Source organism: Pungitius pungitius, chromosome 4, assembly GCF_949316345.1.
Source record: "Pungitius pungitius chromosome 4, fPunPun2.1, whole genome shotgun sequence".
Taxonomy (NCBI): Eukaryota; Metazoa; Chordata; class Actinopteri; order Perciformes; family Gasterosteidae; genus Pungitius; species Pungitius pungitius.
In genome coordinates, this window is record NC_084903.1 from 3,135,833 (window position 1) to 3,154,778 (window position 18,946).

The 18,946-nt window shown below is 46.2% G+C and overlaps 1 protein-coding gene across 5 annotated transcripts in view; it reads left to right on the forward strand.

Annotated features, from left to right (window-relative positions):
• The window catches only part of mtss1lb (MTSS I-BAR domain containing 2b), a 46,663-nt gene extending 30,190 nt beyond the window's left edge, over window positions 1-16,473 (forward strand). The window contains exons 4-15 of one of the 5 annotated variants that reach the window (XM_037448451.2): window positions 4,123-4,207; window positions 4,875-4,966; window positions 5,283-5,357; window positions 6,217-6,225; window positions 7,744-7,901; window positions 8,337-8,444; window positions 8,533-8,630; window positions 9,571-9,847; window positions 9,938-10,012; window positions 13,202-13,384; window positions 14,141-14,306; window positions 14,764-16,473. In XM_037448451.2, the coding sequence (XP_037304348.2) occupies window positions 4,123-4,207; window positions 4,875-4,966; window positions 5,283-5,357; window positions 6,217-6,225; window positions 7,744-7,901; window positions 8,337-8,444; window positions 8,533-8,630; window positions 9,571-9,847; window positions 9,938-10,012; window positions 13,202-13,384; window positions 14,141-14,306; window positions 14,764-15,644 (2,207 nt within the window). In that variant the 3' untranslated portion in view covers window positions 15,645-16,473. The remainder of the gene's footprint in view (window positions 1-4,122; window positions 4,208-4,874; window positions 4,967-5,282; window positions 5,358-6,216; window positions 6,226-7,743; window positions 7,902-8,336; window positions 8,445-8,532; window positions 8,631-9,570; window positions 9,848-9,937; window positions 10,013-13,201; window positions 13,385-14,140; window positions 14,307-14,763) is intronic. The other 4 variants (XM_037448468.2, XM_037448478.2, XM_037448461.2 and 1 more) reach the window with 4 other exon arrangements.
• Window positions 16,474-18,946: the final 2,473 nt, after the last annotated feature.

Consider the following 18,946-nt stretch of genomic DNA (forward strand, 5'->3'; position numbering starts at 1 on the left):
TTGATAATGTAGTTATGTAATTATTTCCAGACTGTTTGTGCTGATTTATTCTTTCCTGTCCCCACTCTCTGTTTTCCAGGCCCCCTTCCGGTTTTTGACAGAGAGGTTACTGTGTGTGTGTGTGTGTGTGTGTGTGTGTGTGTGTGTGTGGTGTGTGTGTGTGTCCTTAAGTTTCTTTCTCTCTTGTAGGAGAGTTCAGACATTCATTTCCTTAGCAACAGGAAATTTGACATTAGCGACGGTTGTTCTGATTCTCACCTCAGCAACAGGCCAAGATCTCCGCTGTCATGGAAACTCTACCAATCCTGTCAGTTAAGTCAGTTGCTAGGTAACGAGGAAGAACAGGACAGACTAACACTGATGTTGCCTGGTGTTTAAACATGACTAAACATTTTCCAATCTTCTCATGATGTAACCATGTTATACACATTACTACCAAAATCCTCTCATATAGTAAAACAGTATTGAACCAACATTAAAAACACAGTTCTATTTCATCCTCACTGACATTGTTTACCGCTGGATTTCTTTAATTTCGCGCAAGCTCAGGTTGAGTATTTTTTAACAACAAAGGGCGTTGTGACCTCGGATGACGTCCATGGTCTATAAATTTGAGTGTCATCCTGAGATGAATTCTGTTTCATCGTCTCGCGATGCAGGCTGCTACCGTGTCAGCGTGCACTCATTTGCAATTGACTATTAAGCTCGACCAGTGAAGTCGACTGTAGCTCTGACACCACCGGTTGGAGTTGCGTTAATCGGCAGTTTAAAGGCTACGAAAAGCTTTACACCTCATGAGGGCGCGACATTTAGCCGCCGGGCCCCGGACCGACGGACACTCCTACCACCCACAATATCAATCAGTAAGATTGATCCCTATTGATTTCGTATTGATTGTTGTTCCCCCACTGTTAGCCGAGCCTTGGCCGTTAGGGCTTACATGAAAGCCAGCGGCCCCGTACGAGGGTTAGAACACCTCTTTGTCAGCTACGATGGCCCTAAGACGGGCTGTGCTCTTCCAAAGCAGCGTCTTTCCCACTGGATAGTGGAGACCATTGCCTATGCATACAGAGTACAACGCTTTGTTGTCTGGAGTGTTGTGTCACTCTACAGCCATGTCAAACCGAAAGGCCGAATGTGGCCCGCCGGGGAGTGTGGACGACTTGTGCGTACAGCCCGCAGGCCGTACCGGTCGGGTCGCCGGTCGGATCGTCAGCGCCGCCATGACCGACAGAGTTCTGGGTCCCTCGGGAATCCTGTGAACTTGCAAGAGGATTCCGTGGGACTGATTTCAGGATGCAACTAGCAATTCGGCACTGACTCACAAACACACAGAAGCTCTATTCCAGATATGGGTAGTGTGTGTTCTATCGTTGACCTCCTATAGAGTCTAACAGGCATGGTAATAAAAGACAGACAGGAAGAGGACCCTCGTAAATGTAGAGATCAAACACACACACACACACACACACTTATGTCTCTCTCACTTCTCACTTTCTCTCTCCAGCAGTGAGCTCATTAAAATGTGCAAGGAGACCCCTCTCCTCTTCACCCTCTCTTGTCTCTCCCTCCATCTCAATCTCTTATTTCATTCACAATATTCCTTTTTCTTCCTCCAATGCTACATAGCCCACGCTCTCCACCCCAGTCATGTGACTATTTCCTCTACTCTTTTATCAATAATCTTTTATTTATCATAGTGACAAAATCTCAAAATACTGCTTCAGATGTACAACTCATTGACATGCACGGTGTCAGCCTGTGTGTGTGTGCGTGTGTGTGTGTGTGTGTGTGTGTGTGTGTTTGGGTTAGGAAGGCTCTGCTTTAATGAATGGTTGCTGGGTAGAACAGGAGGCGTGAGGGAGGAATTTGTTAATTATGAATGGAGCACTTGTCCCTATGTGTGGACAGCACACAGTGCAAGTGTATGTGTTTGTGTGTGTGTGTGTCCATATGGTTTGGCATTTGTGAGTGTATAGGCATGTGGTAACATATGCGAGGATATGTCTTATGACAGGTTGGTTGGTGGGGAAGTGACATTAATAGCATAAAAGAAGCTCTGGAGCAAGGAATTCTCGATAGTTCAGAACCAGGTCAGGATTATTAGATCATGACATCCAATGTAAGAGATAATGCAACTTTGTCCAACACACTGCATATAATATGTCACCATATACATAAATCCATACAGAAGGAGAGAGGAGCTCAGTGTCCTAGGAAGTGCCCCGCCAGTCTAGGGCTATAGCAGTTTATCTAAAGGCTGGTCCAGGCTGAGTGAGGCCTGCCCTAAATATAAACTAAAGACCTAAACCAGCCCAACATATAAACCTGAACCAGCCCTAACTAAAGACCTTAAACCAGCCCTAACTACAAAACCTGAGCCAGCCCTAACTACAAAACCTGAGCCAGCCCTAACTACAAAACCTGAGCCAGCCCTAACTACAAAACCTGAGCCAGCCCTAACTATAAACCTGAGCCAGCCCTAACTAAAGACCATAAACCAGCCCTAACTACAAAACCTGAGCCAGCCCTAACTACAAAACCTGAGCCAGCCCTAACTACAAAACCTGAGCCAGCCCTAACTATAAACCTGAGCCAGCCCCAACTATAAACCTGAGCCAGCCCTAACTAAAGACCTTAAACCAGCCCTAACTATAAACCTGAGCCAGCCCTAAATATAAACTTGAACTTGCCTTATCTATAAACCTGAGCCAGCCCTAACTATTAACCTGAACCAGCCCTAACTAAAGACCTTAAACCAGCCCTAACTATAAACCTGAGCCAGCCCTAAATATAAACTTGAACTTGCCTTATCTATAAACCTGAGCCAGCCCTAACTATTAACCTGAACCAGCCCTAACTAAAGACCTTGAACCAGCCCTAACTATAAACCTGAGCCAGCCCTAAATATAAACTTGAACTTGCCTTATCTATAAACCTGAGCTCGCCCTTACTATCAGCGTTAAGAAGGAGGAAAGGCTGCTCTTGCTAGAATTTCATACCAAAAGTTAAACTTAAACATGAAGTTAAAAATCCCCAACATTTAGTTTGCGGCTGCACTTTGACAATCAAAAGACAGCAGCATCTGCCACAGCTTTCCATAGACATCACATCGTAGCTCACCGTAGGAAGTACTTAACCGTGTGACTTAGTGTGACTTCAGTGTGCATGTGTTGTGTGCTGAATTTACAACTCAAAAAATGAAAATAAGTCAGAACTCAATAACTTTGATATTTTGATATTGTTAAAAACACACTATTCATGAAAATAGTACTGAAATAGTACATTAGTACATCCACCTTTTTATTTTTTTAATTTCAATGAATTAATCTAGGGATTAACATTTTCAAATTACCCCACCTTCCCTCCCCGGCCCCCCACCCGCTCTCTCTGCATCTTCCTGTGTAAACCCATCTAAGCTCATATGATAAACAGTGTCTGTCGAGGAAATCCCATCTGGGGGCTCTTTAATCTCAGTCTTTCCGTGTGTACATTTCCGTGGCAGATCATTTTCATGCTGCGCCATTTACTATATAAACCATACCTCTGCTGGAAAATCTCTTAATACATAGCGTAAAACCAAAGCTTTAATCCCATGTTTTCTTGTCAGCTCTCCACCTGTACTGGGGCGGCTGCAGGAGTGAGACCTTGTTTGGAAGTTAGCGGTGGGGGTCAGCGTTTTCCACATGGATCTCTGCCTTAAAATAGACTGGTGTTTACAGTTGCAGGTTAGCCGCTCACAAAACTGGGTCCCTGGGCCCTTGGCTCTGGGACAAACACACACTCACGAGAGACACTTCTTTGTTTGGACGAAGCAGGGAGTGTGTGAATCATCTTCGAGAGGCAGATCGGGGTCTTGTGTAAATACTGGTTGAAGGTAAAAGGACACAAAAACCTGGGCTCTGTTTGAGAATACAATGCTTTTTACCAGCATTTACATAACACAGCCCACTAATAGCTGCAATGTAAATATTAATCACACTGTGTTTGTTTCTGTGGAGCACAAAGGGCCTTCACTGGTAAATGTGCAATAAGCTCCTTGGTGACATCTTTTTGAATGTGTGTGTGTGTGTGTGTGTGTGTGTGTTTCATCATATGAACCTGCCTGCTTTGTATCTCCAGGGGCAACCAGAGACATCGGGTCAGCTCTGACCAGGATGTGCATGAGGCATCGCAGCATTGAGGCCAAACTCCGCCAGTTCACCAAGTAAGATGCACGTCTTTGTTTCAGTGTTTGGTTGACCTTAGTCTGTTGCCCATCGTGTGCTCGTCTTAGTGTTATGTTGTGACACATACTTGTTGAAGTTTTCTTCTCAGCTGCATGGAGTCCATTTGAGTCCATTGCGTTGTGTGTACATATTGGCATGCCTGTAAATGGATACAATGGTTTGCACACAACACACTGCCCTCTGGAATCTCACCGAGAGTCTGCTTTCAACCCTGCTTGCCTTTGGCTTCATACTCCAGGCTCCTCTTATGACTTTTCTACAGCACCAGCTATTACATTAATGGTGATTATAATGATGATGATTTACAACCATGGTTATTGCAGGGGTCCGTTTGAAGGCTGAATCTAAAAGCTCAAAGGGCATCTGTGTTTTGTTTGTAATTGTATCACGTATGTATGCATGTGTGTATAAGTCAGCTGTTCCAGAAATTAGTGGAGTGGAGCGACATGTGAAGGGAAGTTATCTGTAAATATTTAATTCCTGTATTTGATTGGGGCTTGGGGGTCGGAACATGGGGATCATAACTGTTTACACCGGTCAGTGTTTTCTCAACTAAGAATTTTGAAGGAGACAAAGCAGTAGCTATTGGTGTTTGATCGAAGCGGCCTTAATTTGGTGTGTCCTCCTTTTGAATCTCTCCCACAGTGCTTTGATGGAGAGTCTGATCAATCCTCTCCAGGACAAGATTGAGGACTGGAAGAAGACGGCCAACCAGCTGGATAAGGACCATGCCAAAGGTACACACACATTCTTCATGAAAAACCTCGGCATGAGGAAGTTCTAACCACACAGCGATTTTTAGATAATGCTGCAGACAAAGAAACCAATGATGACGAAAATCATCATCATCAGAAGCCTGAAGATAGCTCATTCATAGGGACGGTTCCCCATCACATGTTCAAATTAGATTTCATTGATGCCACCAGATGATGAGATAAACATATCTATTCAAGTTTATGACATGTCATGCTTGTCTCAGATCTAATATGCCTCACTGACACACTGAGCTTTACATTCCTGGTACTAAAGCAGCCCTGTTCTTCCCGTTGCCAGAGTACAAGAGGTCACGCCACGAGATCAAGAAAAAGTCATCCGACACCATGAAACTACAGAAGAAGGCTCGTAAAGGTAACCGCCAGCAGCCGGGCTCGGCCACAAAAAAACCTCTCAGTCAATTCTAATAATATGAGTTGTGTTTTTGTGTAGCACGTGTTCCTTTTGATCACGGCTTCTATATAATACTATGGCTAAAACTAGTCCAGATGTTTATCTGGTTTGTAATGGTGATCATTAGAAAAAGGTTAGTGCCCTCACACACTCACACACATGCACACAAACAGACACAGATAATTGAGCCGTTCACTGAGGGGAAGAGCCAAAGGCTTTAACCACAGAACTGTTGGGCTCACAGCACCATCGTGTGGAGCTGAAGGCTTTTGCAGCTCTCTTTTTCATTTGTCTCTGAAACACTCAGTGATGCAGCGACCAATAATTAGCGCCCTCTCTGCAAAGCAGCGTCCGCTCAGTTGCCGGGCAGATGGATGCATAATGCAAGACTTCTGTGAAGCAAATTTCAAAATGATATTCCTTAAAAATATATATATATATATATACATATTTGATCTTATGTTACAGACCAATGACCACAACATATAAAGTGATAATTATGTACATATGTAACATACTTATATAAATCATTTGGGTAAAACTGAATGGTAAAACAGTGTATGTGTGCCAGTGTGTGTCCACCCCGCTGCGCTGATGCATGGTGGTGTTTTTATTTCTGGATTTGTTTTTGCTGTTTTGCTCTAACATGTGGCAACGTGGCTGTCTTGTGATGGCTTCCTTGTACTAACCTTAACAATGAGTTCTGCTATGTCTCCCTCCCTCTCTCTCTCTTTTCTTATTTTGCTTCCTTCTTTGCTGTGTCCCCCTTCTGCTTGGTTCTCCCTTCCTGTGGTACCCTCCCCTCCCCCCCCTGTAATAGAGATCCAGGGTAAGTATCAGCTTATTGCTCTGCTGCTTCGCCTCCTCTTGTTTTGCTCACACGGTCACCCTTCTCCTGCAGATGACCACCCTGCACGTGTAGTGGAGCTACTGGTCACTCGACCAGCATCAGGTTTTCAAGCTAAATCCGCCCAAAAAGGGAAACCATCATGAGATCTTTGTGTACCTTGATTCAACCAAAGGCAAACATAAAGTAGGCCACGATGTGGTCCTCTGGCCTCCAGACGCTACCAGATTAGTTCGGCCTCATTTTGTGTCGCTCGTACTTATCTACAGAGGGTGGTTTAAGCTTGAGTATGACAATCGCAGCTTCCCTGGGAAACTGTGGACCAGCTGTGCGTCACAGGCAGCCATGTTTAAGTACCTCCAGTAAACGAGCATGTTGGCTACATGTAGCCCGTGTCTGGCACGCTGAAAGAAATATCTATTAAAGATTTCAATATGTAAAAGATCTGTAAATGAGTGTGTTTTTCATACCTTAGCTACCATGACTTTTTTTTTAAGCCAGACGCGACGCAGCACTTCCTAAAGACGGTTCTGTAGTGCTTTAAGGAACTCCCCCCCCCCCCCCCCGACTCCTGCATGACTTCTGCAATGAGCTTTGTAGTGACTCTGCGTCCTTCTTGTTACTGCAGACCACTGGTTTGCATGCTGTATCACTACAAGCACTTATATCATTTGCTTTCCATCCATGGTTTGATGTTCTTCGGGTTAACAGTAGATGTGCCTTGAGAGTTTTGTATGCCACCCACGCGCCCCCCCCCCCCATGCACCCCTGTGCACCCATGTCTCCCTTTTAGTCATTCGGTGGAGTCGTGAAGGTTTAGGGCGGAAATACTTTATTTGTGTTTTGGCTCTGTACTGTTATTACCTTGTTTTACCTGTGGGCAAGTGACAGGAAGGGGACTCCACACACACACTCTCACTCACTGGGATCGACCTTTCACACACACATTGAGTGCAAACAGAATCATTTACAGAGTTACAGATAGGTGAGTATCCACAAGCCTGAGCTGTCTCATGGTTTCTTTAACTGCACAAATGTTTACATATAGATTCATATATGCCGACATACACACACTTTCCTTGGGTTTTTCAGTCTTTATTCTACATCATAATACCGACGTGGGAGAGGACACTAGTGGGAGAGCGGTTGTGTCATTAGAGTGGCTGCGGCCTGTATACACAGGTAATATTTAAACGAGTACCGAGCCCTAACATATAATAAAGCATTGCTGCTGACTCAACTTCATAATGCATGCCAGTGGTTTGATGACGCAATGCATTATGGGATGCAGGGCCAGGTGGAGCGATACATCCCAACAAGCCCATTCCATGTTTTCTGAAGCACTTTTTCTCTCTATCACTTACACATTGTGCGCCTCCATCTTTCTCCACCGCTCCTCTTCCCTTGATACTTAAGCACCATCCACTCTTCCCGTCTCTCTTCTCTCTTCGCAAATGTGTTCTCTCTCACCCATCGCTCCCCCCCTCTCCCCCACCCCAGGGCGAGTGGACCTGCAGCCGCAGCTGGACAGCGCCATGCAGGACGTGACGGACATGTGTCTGCTGATGGAGGAGACGGAGAAGCAGGCGGTGCGCCGAGCCCTCGTGGAGGAGAGGGGTCGCTTCTGCACCGTCATCGGCTTCCTGCAGCCGGTCGTGGTGAGGGAGCAGCTCTCTGCACAGGGTTGACCACATGACATGTTATTCATTATTATTCATTGATCTGACACAAGACTCGGTGTATTGTTGAGCAACATGACGGAAATTGATATCCCAATGCCAATGAGTATATTTATTTGATATCATATAACATCATATCACACACACTGTACATACATATATATATATAGTATTAAGCTTGGTTCTCTTGATTGACACATCGAGGTAACTGTGGCCCGAGGCCTGGTCCCATGACTCGGTGTTGTCCCTCTCTGTAGAATCTGTCCCAGTAAAAGCAGAAAACATGCTGCAGACCTGTAAGAAGTGTCATCAAAATGACGTTTACTAAGAGGCAAAAGACATCCACAAACCACAGGTATAATCGGTCTTTGATTGGAGGACAGCGATGTCAGTCCTTGCTTTTGCTTTTGTCAGAACGGAGAAATCGCCATGCTGGGAGAGATCACCCACCTCCAGGCCATCATTGATGACCTCACCGTGCTGACGACAGATCCTCACAAACTGCCCCCAGCTAGTGAACAGGTGAAACACACACACACACAAACACACACAAGCACACACAGGAACATGCACAAATAAAATAACAAGGATCAAACTGGTTCTCTCTCAGGTGATTAAGGATCTCAAGGGGTCCGATTACAGCTGGTCCTATCAGACCCCTCCTTCGTCCCCGAGCAGCTCCGGCTCCCGCAAGAGCAGCATGTGCAGGTGCTCACGCACACACACACACTCATTCACACACAGATATGACTGACACCTTACGCATGGGGATTTTGATCTAAGAAAGAGGAGCCTTCACCGATGTTTTGTGCTTCACCGAAACATCTGTGCGTCTGATTGTTGGTTTGTTTGTTTGTTTGTCTCTGTCTGCGACTGGCTCTCCACTCTTACTGTTTGTCGAGTCCCCAATCAGAAACATATCAGATTCTCTACATGAACAGCTGCTCTATGAATAACTAGAATCAGGCCGTAACCGGGGACTGTTGGGTTTTTTTTATGAGGAAGCATTCGGCCTCGAGGCGACGCTCTACAGCATCACCTGTGTTATGTGTGTATGTGTGTGTACCCTGGGTCATCGTAAGCTTACACGCTCTCTGTCTCCCCCCCCTCCTCCCCTCCCTTCCCCTCCCCCTTTTTCCCACACCATATCCGTCATTCTGTGTTCTTGGTTGTTTCTCCACTTTGTCTTCTATATTTTGCTTCTTGTTTGTGTGCAATCCTGTGATTGATCGATCTGTCCCCTGCCTCTCGGTCATGTGATTTGCCCTCTTTCTCTCGGTTCTATTTGGTCACATGGTTTCCCTTTCTCGTGGTCTCCGCTTCTCTAACCGTGACTTCTCTAACCGTGACTGCGTCTGCTGAACCAACAACTTGCTGTGACCTGCTCCGGAACCTCACCCCATCACGTAAACCAATCGCATAACCCCCTCCACCCCCGTCCCCTCCGCCCCCATTGCATCCTGCAATCATCAATTTCACCGCTATCTTACACATCTTCTGTCAACTTCCTCCTCCCAAATTAAACCAACTGTAATCCTGCTCCATCCCCCTAAATACTGATGTCAATCGTCACCTTCATCCTCTTCTCCAATCACTCCTCAACCCCCACCCATCCCTCCCGCTCTTCTCCACCTTCCTCCTCCTGCAGCAGTGTCAACAGTGCCCACAGCAGCGCCTCCCGTTCATCGGGGGGAGGCGGTGTTGGTGGAGTTGGTGGAGGCTCGCTGCCCCACTCACCCACCTCTTCCTCCTCCTCCTCCTCCTATCGCTACCGCAGCAGCCTGCCGCATCAGCCTCTGCCACCGGGGGGCATCGCCGCCCACCGCCTCAGCAGTGTCTCCTCCCACGATTCGGGCTTTGTGTCCCAGGATGCCAACATCTACTCCAAGCCCCCCTCGCCCATGCCCTCAGACATCACGAGCCAGGCAAGTAGCTGCTGATTTGCAGCTCTCATATTCACACACACAGTTCCTTCTTTTCATGTGTATGTTTTTTTTTTTATTCTCCCGCTGTAGAAGTCATCCAGTTCGGCGTCGTCAGAGGCCTCAGAAACATGCCAGTCAGTCAGTGAATGCAGCTCCCCCACCACTGTAAGTGCTCTGATTCCTACGTAGCAGGCCACTCAAACCCGATGAAAAGGTTAAAAGCAATGAAAGTGTGGCACAAATAGAGGAAGTACAGACTCCTCTTGGTATCAGTAGGCAATTGCAGATTGGCGTAAGTTTATTTCATAACTGAGGCAAATAAATGAACATGAGCATGTCTTCATATGAAATAGATCATTTATGGATTTAAAGAGCCTGCATGCCGTTCGGGTTGTTATTTCCATCACCAATACTACAAATAATACAGCAACGGAAGAAGATAACTGTGAGATTCAGGAACTTTTTACTCAGAAATAAAGCAAAAGTAACATCAGCAAACTGTGCAAATGATGCCCATCCTGATACGGATTTAACCAAAGTGCAGCTCCCTACGTCAGTGTCTCCTAAACGCCATCATTCTTTAATCATGCCTGTGTTGATGCATATGGCCTACAGTGGCAACAGCATGTGTTGTTCTGAGGGAAGTTTAACTTCCGCTCCTACAATACGACTCTTAAGGATACCCATAATGCTTCATCCAACATTAAAGCATGAAGTCAGATACTTTTGTCCTTTAAGGATATCGGAGCACATTTTGTTAAGTGAAGCACAAGGTCACATTTAGACTGTGGGGCTTGTGTCCCGACTCAACAAAGCTATTTCATTAGTGCAACAAAGGTTATTGAGTTACTTGCGTTGATGTTAAAGCCCCACAACGTGAACTAGAGGTTCTTTATCAGTCTCCATTACAAATCTGAAGCTTCCGAGGATCACAGATAACTGCCATCTGTTTGGCACCAAGTTTACTCACCAACCCAAATTGGTCTCTTAGTGATTTCAGAAATCCATTAAAACAGCTTGCAGAATTTTACTCAACAACTATTAACATTTCTATTTTCTTCCAATACTTTTTGGTGGAGAAAAAGGGAGAAAAAGGGAATTATTGTTCAAACAACTGAGGATCGTTGTAATATAAAAACATTTATACAACTAACTAACCACAATTGCGGTTAAAAATGATAAGGTACGCGCACCAAAGGCAGCAGGAGACCTGTGCTGACAGTGGGAGTCTCTGGAAGCAGAAGGTAGCAGCTGTCTGGGGCCTGAATGGATCTCCAGCAGAGTTCTCTTTGGTGGTAAAATACCGAGTCCCATTAAATGAACCACCATCCACCTGCAACGGAACAATAACTATAAAAAAACATACCTCAGACATCAACTTTTGGTTGTTTCCGTGCTTTATCCACAAACAGTATCCTAATGCATGCATTAGACTCTAGGGAAGGTGTTTTGGTGCGAAGTGGATCCTTTGACCAGGATGCACATCTGTCTGCAGCATGGATATCATTTAAATGATGCTCGGGAGGCAGAGTAAATATTCAAGTCGGATGGTTTAGGCAGCATTTGTCATCCTCAGCAGCTTGCACGTACGGCTGCCTTCGCTTTCGGTTGATTGACGCCCTGTAGAGCCATCTGATGCTCTGTGATACGTCTCCATTTTCAGTGGAGCGAGATGGATTGTGTGCACCACAGCCACTGGTTACCTCGATTAAATCTGGAAGCACCAGGAGGACAAAACAATAATGCAAAGTCATTCTCCTCCGCTCGTGAAACAAGTGCGTGACATCTGGGTGTGTGAAGTTCTGTCCTCCGAACACAGATGAAACAGCTCACACCAGTTTCAACAGCTGCCATCTCTCTGTGTCCGTGTGGAAATGGCATCTGCCTGTGACAAAGGGAGAAGCAACAACGTGGTGACGGTACAACGGTGTGATATCTGTAACCACGCAGAGACTTTGGTAGTACTGGAGTTAAGATGAGAGGGTCTGCTATAAGTTCAAACCAAACAAACAATAAAAAGATCAAAACAGGAATAATAACTGATCACTCAGTAATGGTATAGTAAATGAGTGAAATGAAAACAAACAAAAAGAAGATGTGAAAAAATTGCATGGTGGATTGCAATAATAATTTCTATTGCACCATAAATTCATTGGAGGATAAGAAAATGTTTTGGATGAAGATGACCAAACCGTGCTTTAAGTGCAAGAACTCATTATCATATCATATATACAAAAGAGCCATTTAGCCATTTGAACCCACTTTGGACCACAAGAGTAGCATTAAAAGGCAGGAGCACTACATTGAAAATATATATATATATAATATATATTTATATATAATTTTTTTTAGCAAGTTAGCATCATCAGATTCTGTAACACAATGGTGCAAAAGGACTGCAATGACTGCAATGCAATTAAATGCATGTTGCTTCAACACATCCCACTAACACATGTTTAAAGGAGCTGTAGACTTTCTAGAAATCACTCACTTCTAGTTCTTCTAGTTTTACGAGGCCTCATGCTGCTGATCTCCTCCCGCCCATCAGTACTTGGTGTGTGAGTTTGTGCAGTAGGTGTGGGTGTGCGCTTACTCGTGTAGCTTTTACTGTCATCTCCCGAGGGACCCTCCCTCTCCCCTCTCCCCCCCAGTCTCTGTCTTCCTCTGACCATGTGACTGTGTCTCTCATCCCGCAGTTTGGCTCGTCCTTCGCTACCTTCCGCCCCGCTCTCTCTCACTCTGGCTCCACCAGGCCTCTCTCAGTCATTCTTCCTGTTCCTGAGTCCCCACCCTATAACTGCCCCCCCGGATCCAGCTCCTCCTCCCCCACTTCAAAGGTTCCTATCTGGAAGGTTTGTTTCCCCATACGCTTCCATTTCTTCAGTTGCAGCTTTTCCTTCTGTTTCAGTTTAATACATTTCAGTTATTTTTTTTCATTCTCATCACTTGATTAATTCATTTATAACCACATAGCTTTGCTTTCTCAAAGTGTTCATCCTCACCTGCTGTTTGTGCACAAATTCTTTTTCATTCTTTTTGGGCCTCCCATGGCTAACTCGCTGGTTTTGCAATCGACCAACTGGAGATTGGCCAAAACTCAGCAAGGTGTGGGGAGCTGACCAACCAAGCTCATCAACATAAACCCATCCAGACGCTCCAGAAGGCCCGTGCCCCCCCCCCCCCCCCCTCCCACACACACACACACACACACTCTTCCACGCACAATCCCACCCCGTAAAGGTCCCCTCTCTCTGCACTCAGATAAAGGGCTTCAAACTGCTGGATAGTGGACGAGTCTCTCCTGTTAATCCCGCCTAGCTATTTCCTGTTTATCAATTTGATTGGCCCTTCCAGGATTGGTCCAAAGCAGGTCAGTATGAGCAGCCTGGGGCCGCGGCGGCAGTTCAGAGGAGGAAGGAACCCCTCGATAGACTGAGGGAGAACGAGATGTCCCCGAGCTCACAGGGGTACACCGGGCCGACGCACCCCGACGACGCACAGAGACACAGGATGACCCCGGCAACCATCGCCGCCAAGGTAACGGTCACAATCAGGCTGGAGTCAAAGGAAAGGTGATGCTAGAACAACACGATGACACACATCTGGAGGGTTCTGGGAGGTTTTGCCTATTGTCAGCCATGTTGGTGGTCGTGGGATGAGTTCGATGAGCTTCCTAGTCAGACCTGCCAAGACCGCAAGAATACAAAAGTGTGTTTATGGGGCCCCATAGCTTATTTCAAGGGTAAAGGGTTCAAATCGGTAGTGTGGTAAATTGAAAATATTAATACAGGCTTGGGCATTATAAAAATCCACCAACCCGATTAGTATTGGTAATTCCAAATGCCTTCGTTAAGATGAAGGCATGCATAAACACAAGCATAATGAAGGTAATGTCAAATACTAATTAACTGCGCTTACCCCGAGAGACAAAATGGAGACGTACAGTAATGTGTCTGGAGATTAAAACACAAATGGACTAAAAGTAAGATGACATTATAACTCATTACTATGGAAAACAAAAGAAGCCACTGTACTGAGCCCGATCGTGGCATTTTGCTTCGGGCTTGTACAGTAATGTATTTACCTGAAGCACAAACCAGACAGTATTTTTGAGGAGGACAATAAGCCGTATCATTCAGTCATACATCCCAGCTGGCATTGATTCAGTCACCGAATAACCTAACCTACCTTGTGGTAGGCAGGTAATGAAGCTGATCGCATATCTAATCCGTCCCACACGTGATCAACCGAAAGGTAGAGAAGTTGAAATTTCTCAAACGTCATTCCCAACAGCATGGAGAGGAGGTGTCTCCAGCAGCCAGTGACCTGGCCATGGTGCTGACCAGGGGACTGAGTATGGAGCAGCAGAAAAGCAACCGAGACTCGCTGCAGTACTCCAGTGGCTACAGCACAGAGACCACAACCCCATCCTGCTCCGAGGACACCATTCCTTCACAAGGTCTAACTCAAATCTGCTATCCGCCTTTTTTCTTGACGCACAGTGTCTACCCACGAATAGTTGTAGAAGCCAAAAAGAGTAGAAGAAGTGGAGAAGAGTGAGTCGCCTTGGCTTTTTCACACATTTAATGGAAAACAATGTAGAGGAGAGGTAGGCAGGGATTGGTGTCTTTGGTTACCAAACTCAGACAAAGTCTGTAATCATCCAAACAGCTTCCACAGTATAAGAGAGTTCTGACAGTTTCCTTGACAACAGCTGGGAGAGGACAGATGGTAGTAAAAATATTAGATGTTTTTTCGCCACACAATGCTGGCTGTCAGTTTCTGACTTCCTTCCTTTGAAATATGATTCCATCCCTGTGTTAAACTAATAATGTGAAAGTACATCGTTTTACTCTCCTTAGTTTGATGCCAATTGTCTCCCTGATGACCTGTCTTTTTTCTCCCCACCACATCAGGTTCTGATTACGACTGCTACTCAGTGAACGGTGATGCTGAAGGAGCAGATGGCCAGACAGAGTTTGACAGGTCTTCTACCATTCCTCGACACTCTAACATCGCCCAGAACTACCGGCGCATGATCCAGACCAAGAGGCCTGCCAGCACCGCCGGCCTACCCAGTGGGGTTCTTGGTCCCGGCGGTCATGGGACACCAGGACAACCCGGTGGAGCTGGTGGTGGTGGTGGTGGAGCAGGAACTCCAGGCACCGCCACCATCCGCCGAACTCCGTCGACAAAACCGGGCGTGAGGCGCACGCTGTCCAGCGCCGGGCCCATACCCATCCGACCGCCCATCGTGCCCGTCAAGACGCCCACGGTCCCCAGAGACTCGCATTCCCCCGGCGCAGCCGGAGGTGGGTATGCAGGGGGAGGGCACTCGGGTGGTGTGCCCGTACGTGTGGGCAGCGAAGAGTGCGTGTTCTTCACCGGAGTCGATGATGGGCAGGGAGCGCTTGATTACGTGAAGGCTTCACCCAAGCGCCTCAGCCTGCCTAACACCGCCTGGGGGTCGGGGGCGGCGCTGGAGGTCTACGCCCAGCAGCACGCTGGCGTCGCATTGGGAACGGGATCAGAGGAGGATCAGATGATTGCGGCCAATCGGCACAGCCTAGTGGAGAAGATCGGCGAGTTAGTGGCCAGCGCGCACGCCCTCGGAGAGGGGCAGTTTCCTTTCCCCGCCCTCCCCGATGACCCGGCCGGGCCTCCTACAGGCCTCGCCGACGCTGCGTCAGGCACCGAGGGGGCAGTAAGGTCTGGCGACATGTTGACCACCATCAGGAGAGGAGTCCGTCTCCGCAAGACCGTCTCCAATGACCGCTCGGCGCCACGCATTTTGTGATTGGAGGAGAAACAACCAGAGGATGATACCCGTCAGCCAATAGGGAGTCAGGTGTTGGTGTGGTGCAACCCAACCGCCTAGTACATGCACAGACACTTAACTACGTAGGGAACGCTATAACATAACAGAAGATGAATAAAACAAACAAAAAAAATAAGTTTAAAGACACCATTAGAGATGATATATAATATACTGATAATAACATTAATAATGTTAACTCATGCTGATAATTACAAGTGAAATAGTGAATATTGACAGGCTCCTAGCAGGCCACTATAACTAGTGTGTGTTGGACGCATGTTTGTCTTCTCTACACCTTCACCCAGGGACGGAAACACTTGAAGGAAAGACCGATAACAGAAAAAAAAAAGAAAAGGCAAATGAAAGAGAGAAAAACTGGTTCCGTTTGTTGAAGAACACGCTTCCCCATCCTCTGCTCCAACTAACCCAGCTGTCTAATCCCAGATGAAAGACTGAGGGGGGGGGGGGGGGGGTGGGTGGCGAGAGAGAGAGAGAGGGAAGTCAGAGTGTCATGCTATCAGCTGGAATAGAACTCTGTCTGTCTCAGCAGCAACGTACTGTACTCATTAGTGCACTGAAATGAAGCTTTGGCATTAGCACGGGGAGCTAACAAGCCAGAGAGCTCCTCTGGTTCATCCTAATGTAAAAAAAAAAAAAAAAAATGGTGTTGGCATTGAACCGTGCTAGTGCTCCTCACGCGCTCTCTCTCTTTGTGTGTGTGTATAGCGTTTGCGTGGATTCATGTGTAGGCATATGACAATGTAAGCGTGTGTGTGTGTGTGCAAAGGTTTGGGGGGGGGGGGGGGGGGGGGAGGGGTAGGGGGGGTGGGTAGAGCTCTGCTGCAGGACAGCTGGTTACCCAACGAGGGCAGGGCTTTTTTTTCTCCTGTGTGTCGTACGTGTGTTTTCTTGTTCCTATCGTGACGTCATTTACCTTGTTACAAACCGTACGAGAAGTAATCCAGGCCCATAGATATATTCATATATATTTTCTAGAAGCAGAGTAAAGATGTTAAATCAGAAATGGAGCAATAAACGTGTTTTATTTTCTTGTTTCCTAGAGGAGGATTGATGGGGAAACGCAAGGTTCTCCACTGTCCCATTCAGGCAATCATCAGGAAGGCCAAATTACACATTGACTGTGAATTCAGGCCTCGCTGGTTTCACGGCGTGTGTCTCTCTCCGTGTCCCTGTCTTCTTTCCGGTGGAGGAAAGGAATTACAAAAATGCTGAAAAAGATAACTGCAAAGCACTTTGGAAAATAAAACAGCATGTGTACCGACGGGGTGTCGTGGTGGTCCAACTGAACGACAGGGAGCGTGGAAGTGAGAGAGACGGTGGCCGATGTGAGGGAAGTAAATTGATGAATTCGTGGGAGAAGCAGAAGACGGGATGGTCAGAGAGGAAGTGATGAAGACTGGTGAAATCGGAGGGAAAAGAAAGTAGCATCAAAACAAGGATTGGATAACAGTAGAATAGTACTGGACCTCGTCATCATGTGCTCGGGCCTGTATCGAACACATGTTGCACTCAAAAAAATACACTGTACAAAAAGGTCAGGCAGAGACGTATGCTTTAAAGGGTTGGTTGACTCAAATGCTAGACACAAAAAGTATTTTCTAGGTCGCCGATATTCAACAGATATCTCAAAAAGGCCAGAATCAAATTAAACTATCAACACGCCCATTGTTAGAGATTTGGTATGCAAGAAAATATGCGTCTTAGTCATTTGAGTTTTACAACACTTTAGCATTCATCAAACGGACTCCAAATATATTTGCAGAGAGTAGATTAGGTTTGTTGGATATACATAAATATACTGTGGCGTTTTCAACAGGCTGTGGTACTGCCAATGTCGGAAAATACTTTACGTTGCAAAGTAATGCTCTCTCATGTCCATTTGCAAATACACATCAGCCCGCCAGCTCATCTGCAGATATAGTCTCACCTATAAATATTGTATATTTTTGCATTATGGGTAAGTAAGACCCAGATCCATCCACAATGATTTTAAGAACACCGTGAGCCAGACTGGCCTTTCGTTAGGCCTTCAGTTGGGAATAGGGACTTCTCGGGAAGTAATGTAACCAACAGGTGTTGAGTAACTGACTACATTTATTCAGGTAACAAGCTTGACACTGGTACCTAATGAGCGCTTTCCCCTGAAAGGTACAAACATGTCAAACCAGTGTGAATCCAGTCACTGAAAGCACACGTGGTTCCGGTAATCAGGATGTTTGCGTTCAGCCTGGCTCAGCTCAGTGACAAGGGAAGCTGCATCGAAGACGCTCAGATGTGAGAAATGGTGAAGGCCCACGGAGGGGGGGGGGGGGGTTGGACTGCAGCTCACACAGGGAGGGGCGCGTGTGTGTGTGTGGAGTGAGCGTTTCACTGCCTGTTCATACAATATGTACTGTATGTATTGTACTTGTAAATGGGAATCCGGCGCACACATTTAAAAAGTTTGTTTAAAACATTACATTGAATATTCCGTTTTTTTTACTGTTTTTAACCTGTCTTATTAATGTAAAACTTTTGTTTAATTAGATCCAAACTGCAGTTGAATCACCAAGTCTTGCGTGTGTGGGGGAGAGTGAGTGTGTCCTTGTTGGGCATCTACATGTCTCAGCAGTGACCTGAACATGGCGGCCCCCCTTTCTGTTGACTTATTTACTGAGCTGGGGTTGTTTATTTTTAAAATGATGATGTTTCATTTAAAGAGAAAGAGAAAAACGACAGCGGGGAACTACTGTATGTGTCTCTCTCAAAAAGAAAAACGTATTTCGGGTGAAAAAATGTTGATCTGAGGATTGTGCGTCAGGCCGCCTGTCGAGGTCACACTGTACATGACTACAAGAGTACGGGAGTAAACTGAATGTACTGCAAGGTGCGAGGAGGGGGGGGGGGGGGGAGGCGTGTTTGACTCAGGCTGAAACCGTTGCCATGTCAGGAATTTATTCTTGCACAACTGAATGAAGTGTAGAGCCGAAGGAAAGCAATACAGCGGCATGTACGCACAATCCCCTTGTTGCTCCTGAGTGGGTGCGTTAAAGGAAAATACCACTGATTCTGTCCACTCCTGGCGGCTCTGGTTTAGATTTGGAGGCACTTTATATTTATCTGCTTGAGAACAGAGTTAATACTTTGGATAACATCTCAGGACACTGAATATGTGTCGGATTGCACTGCTCGCTGTGTGAAACAAGAGTAACACACAACACTGCTATTTTCCTTTAAAATGCACAGTTAACAGCACAAAAAGAGTTTGCAAACTAAACAAT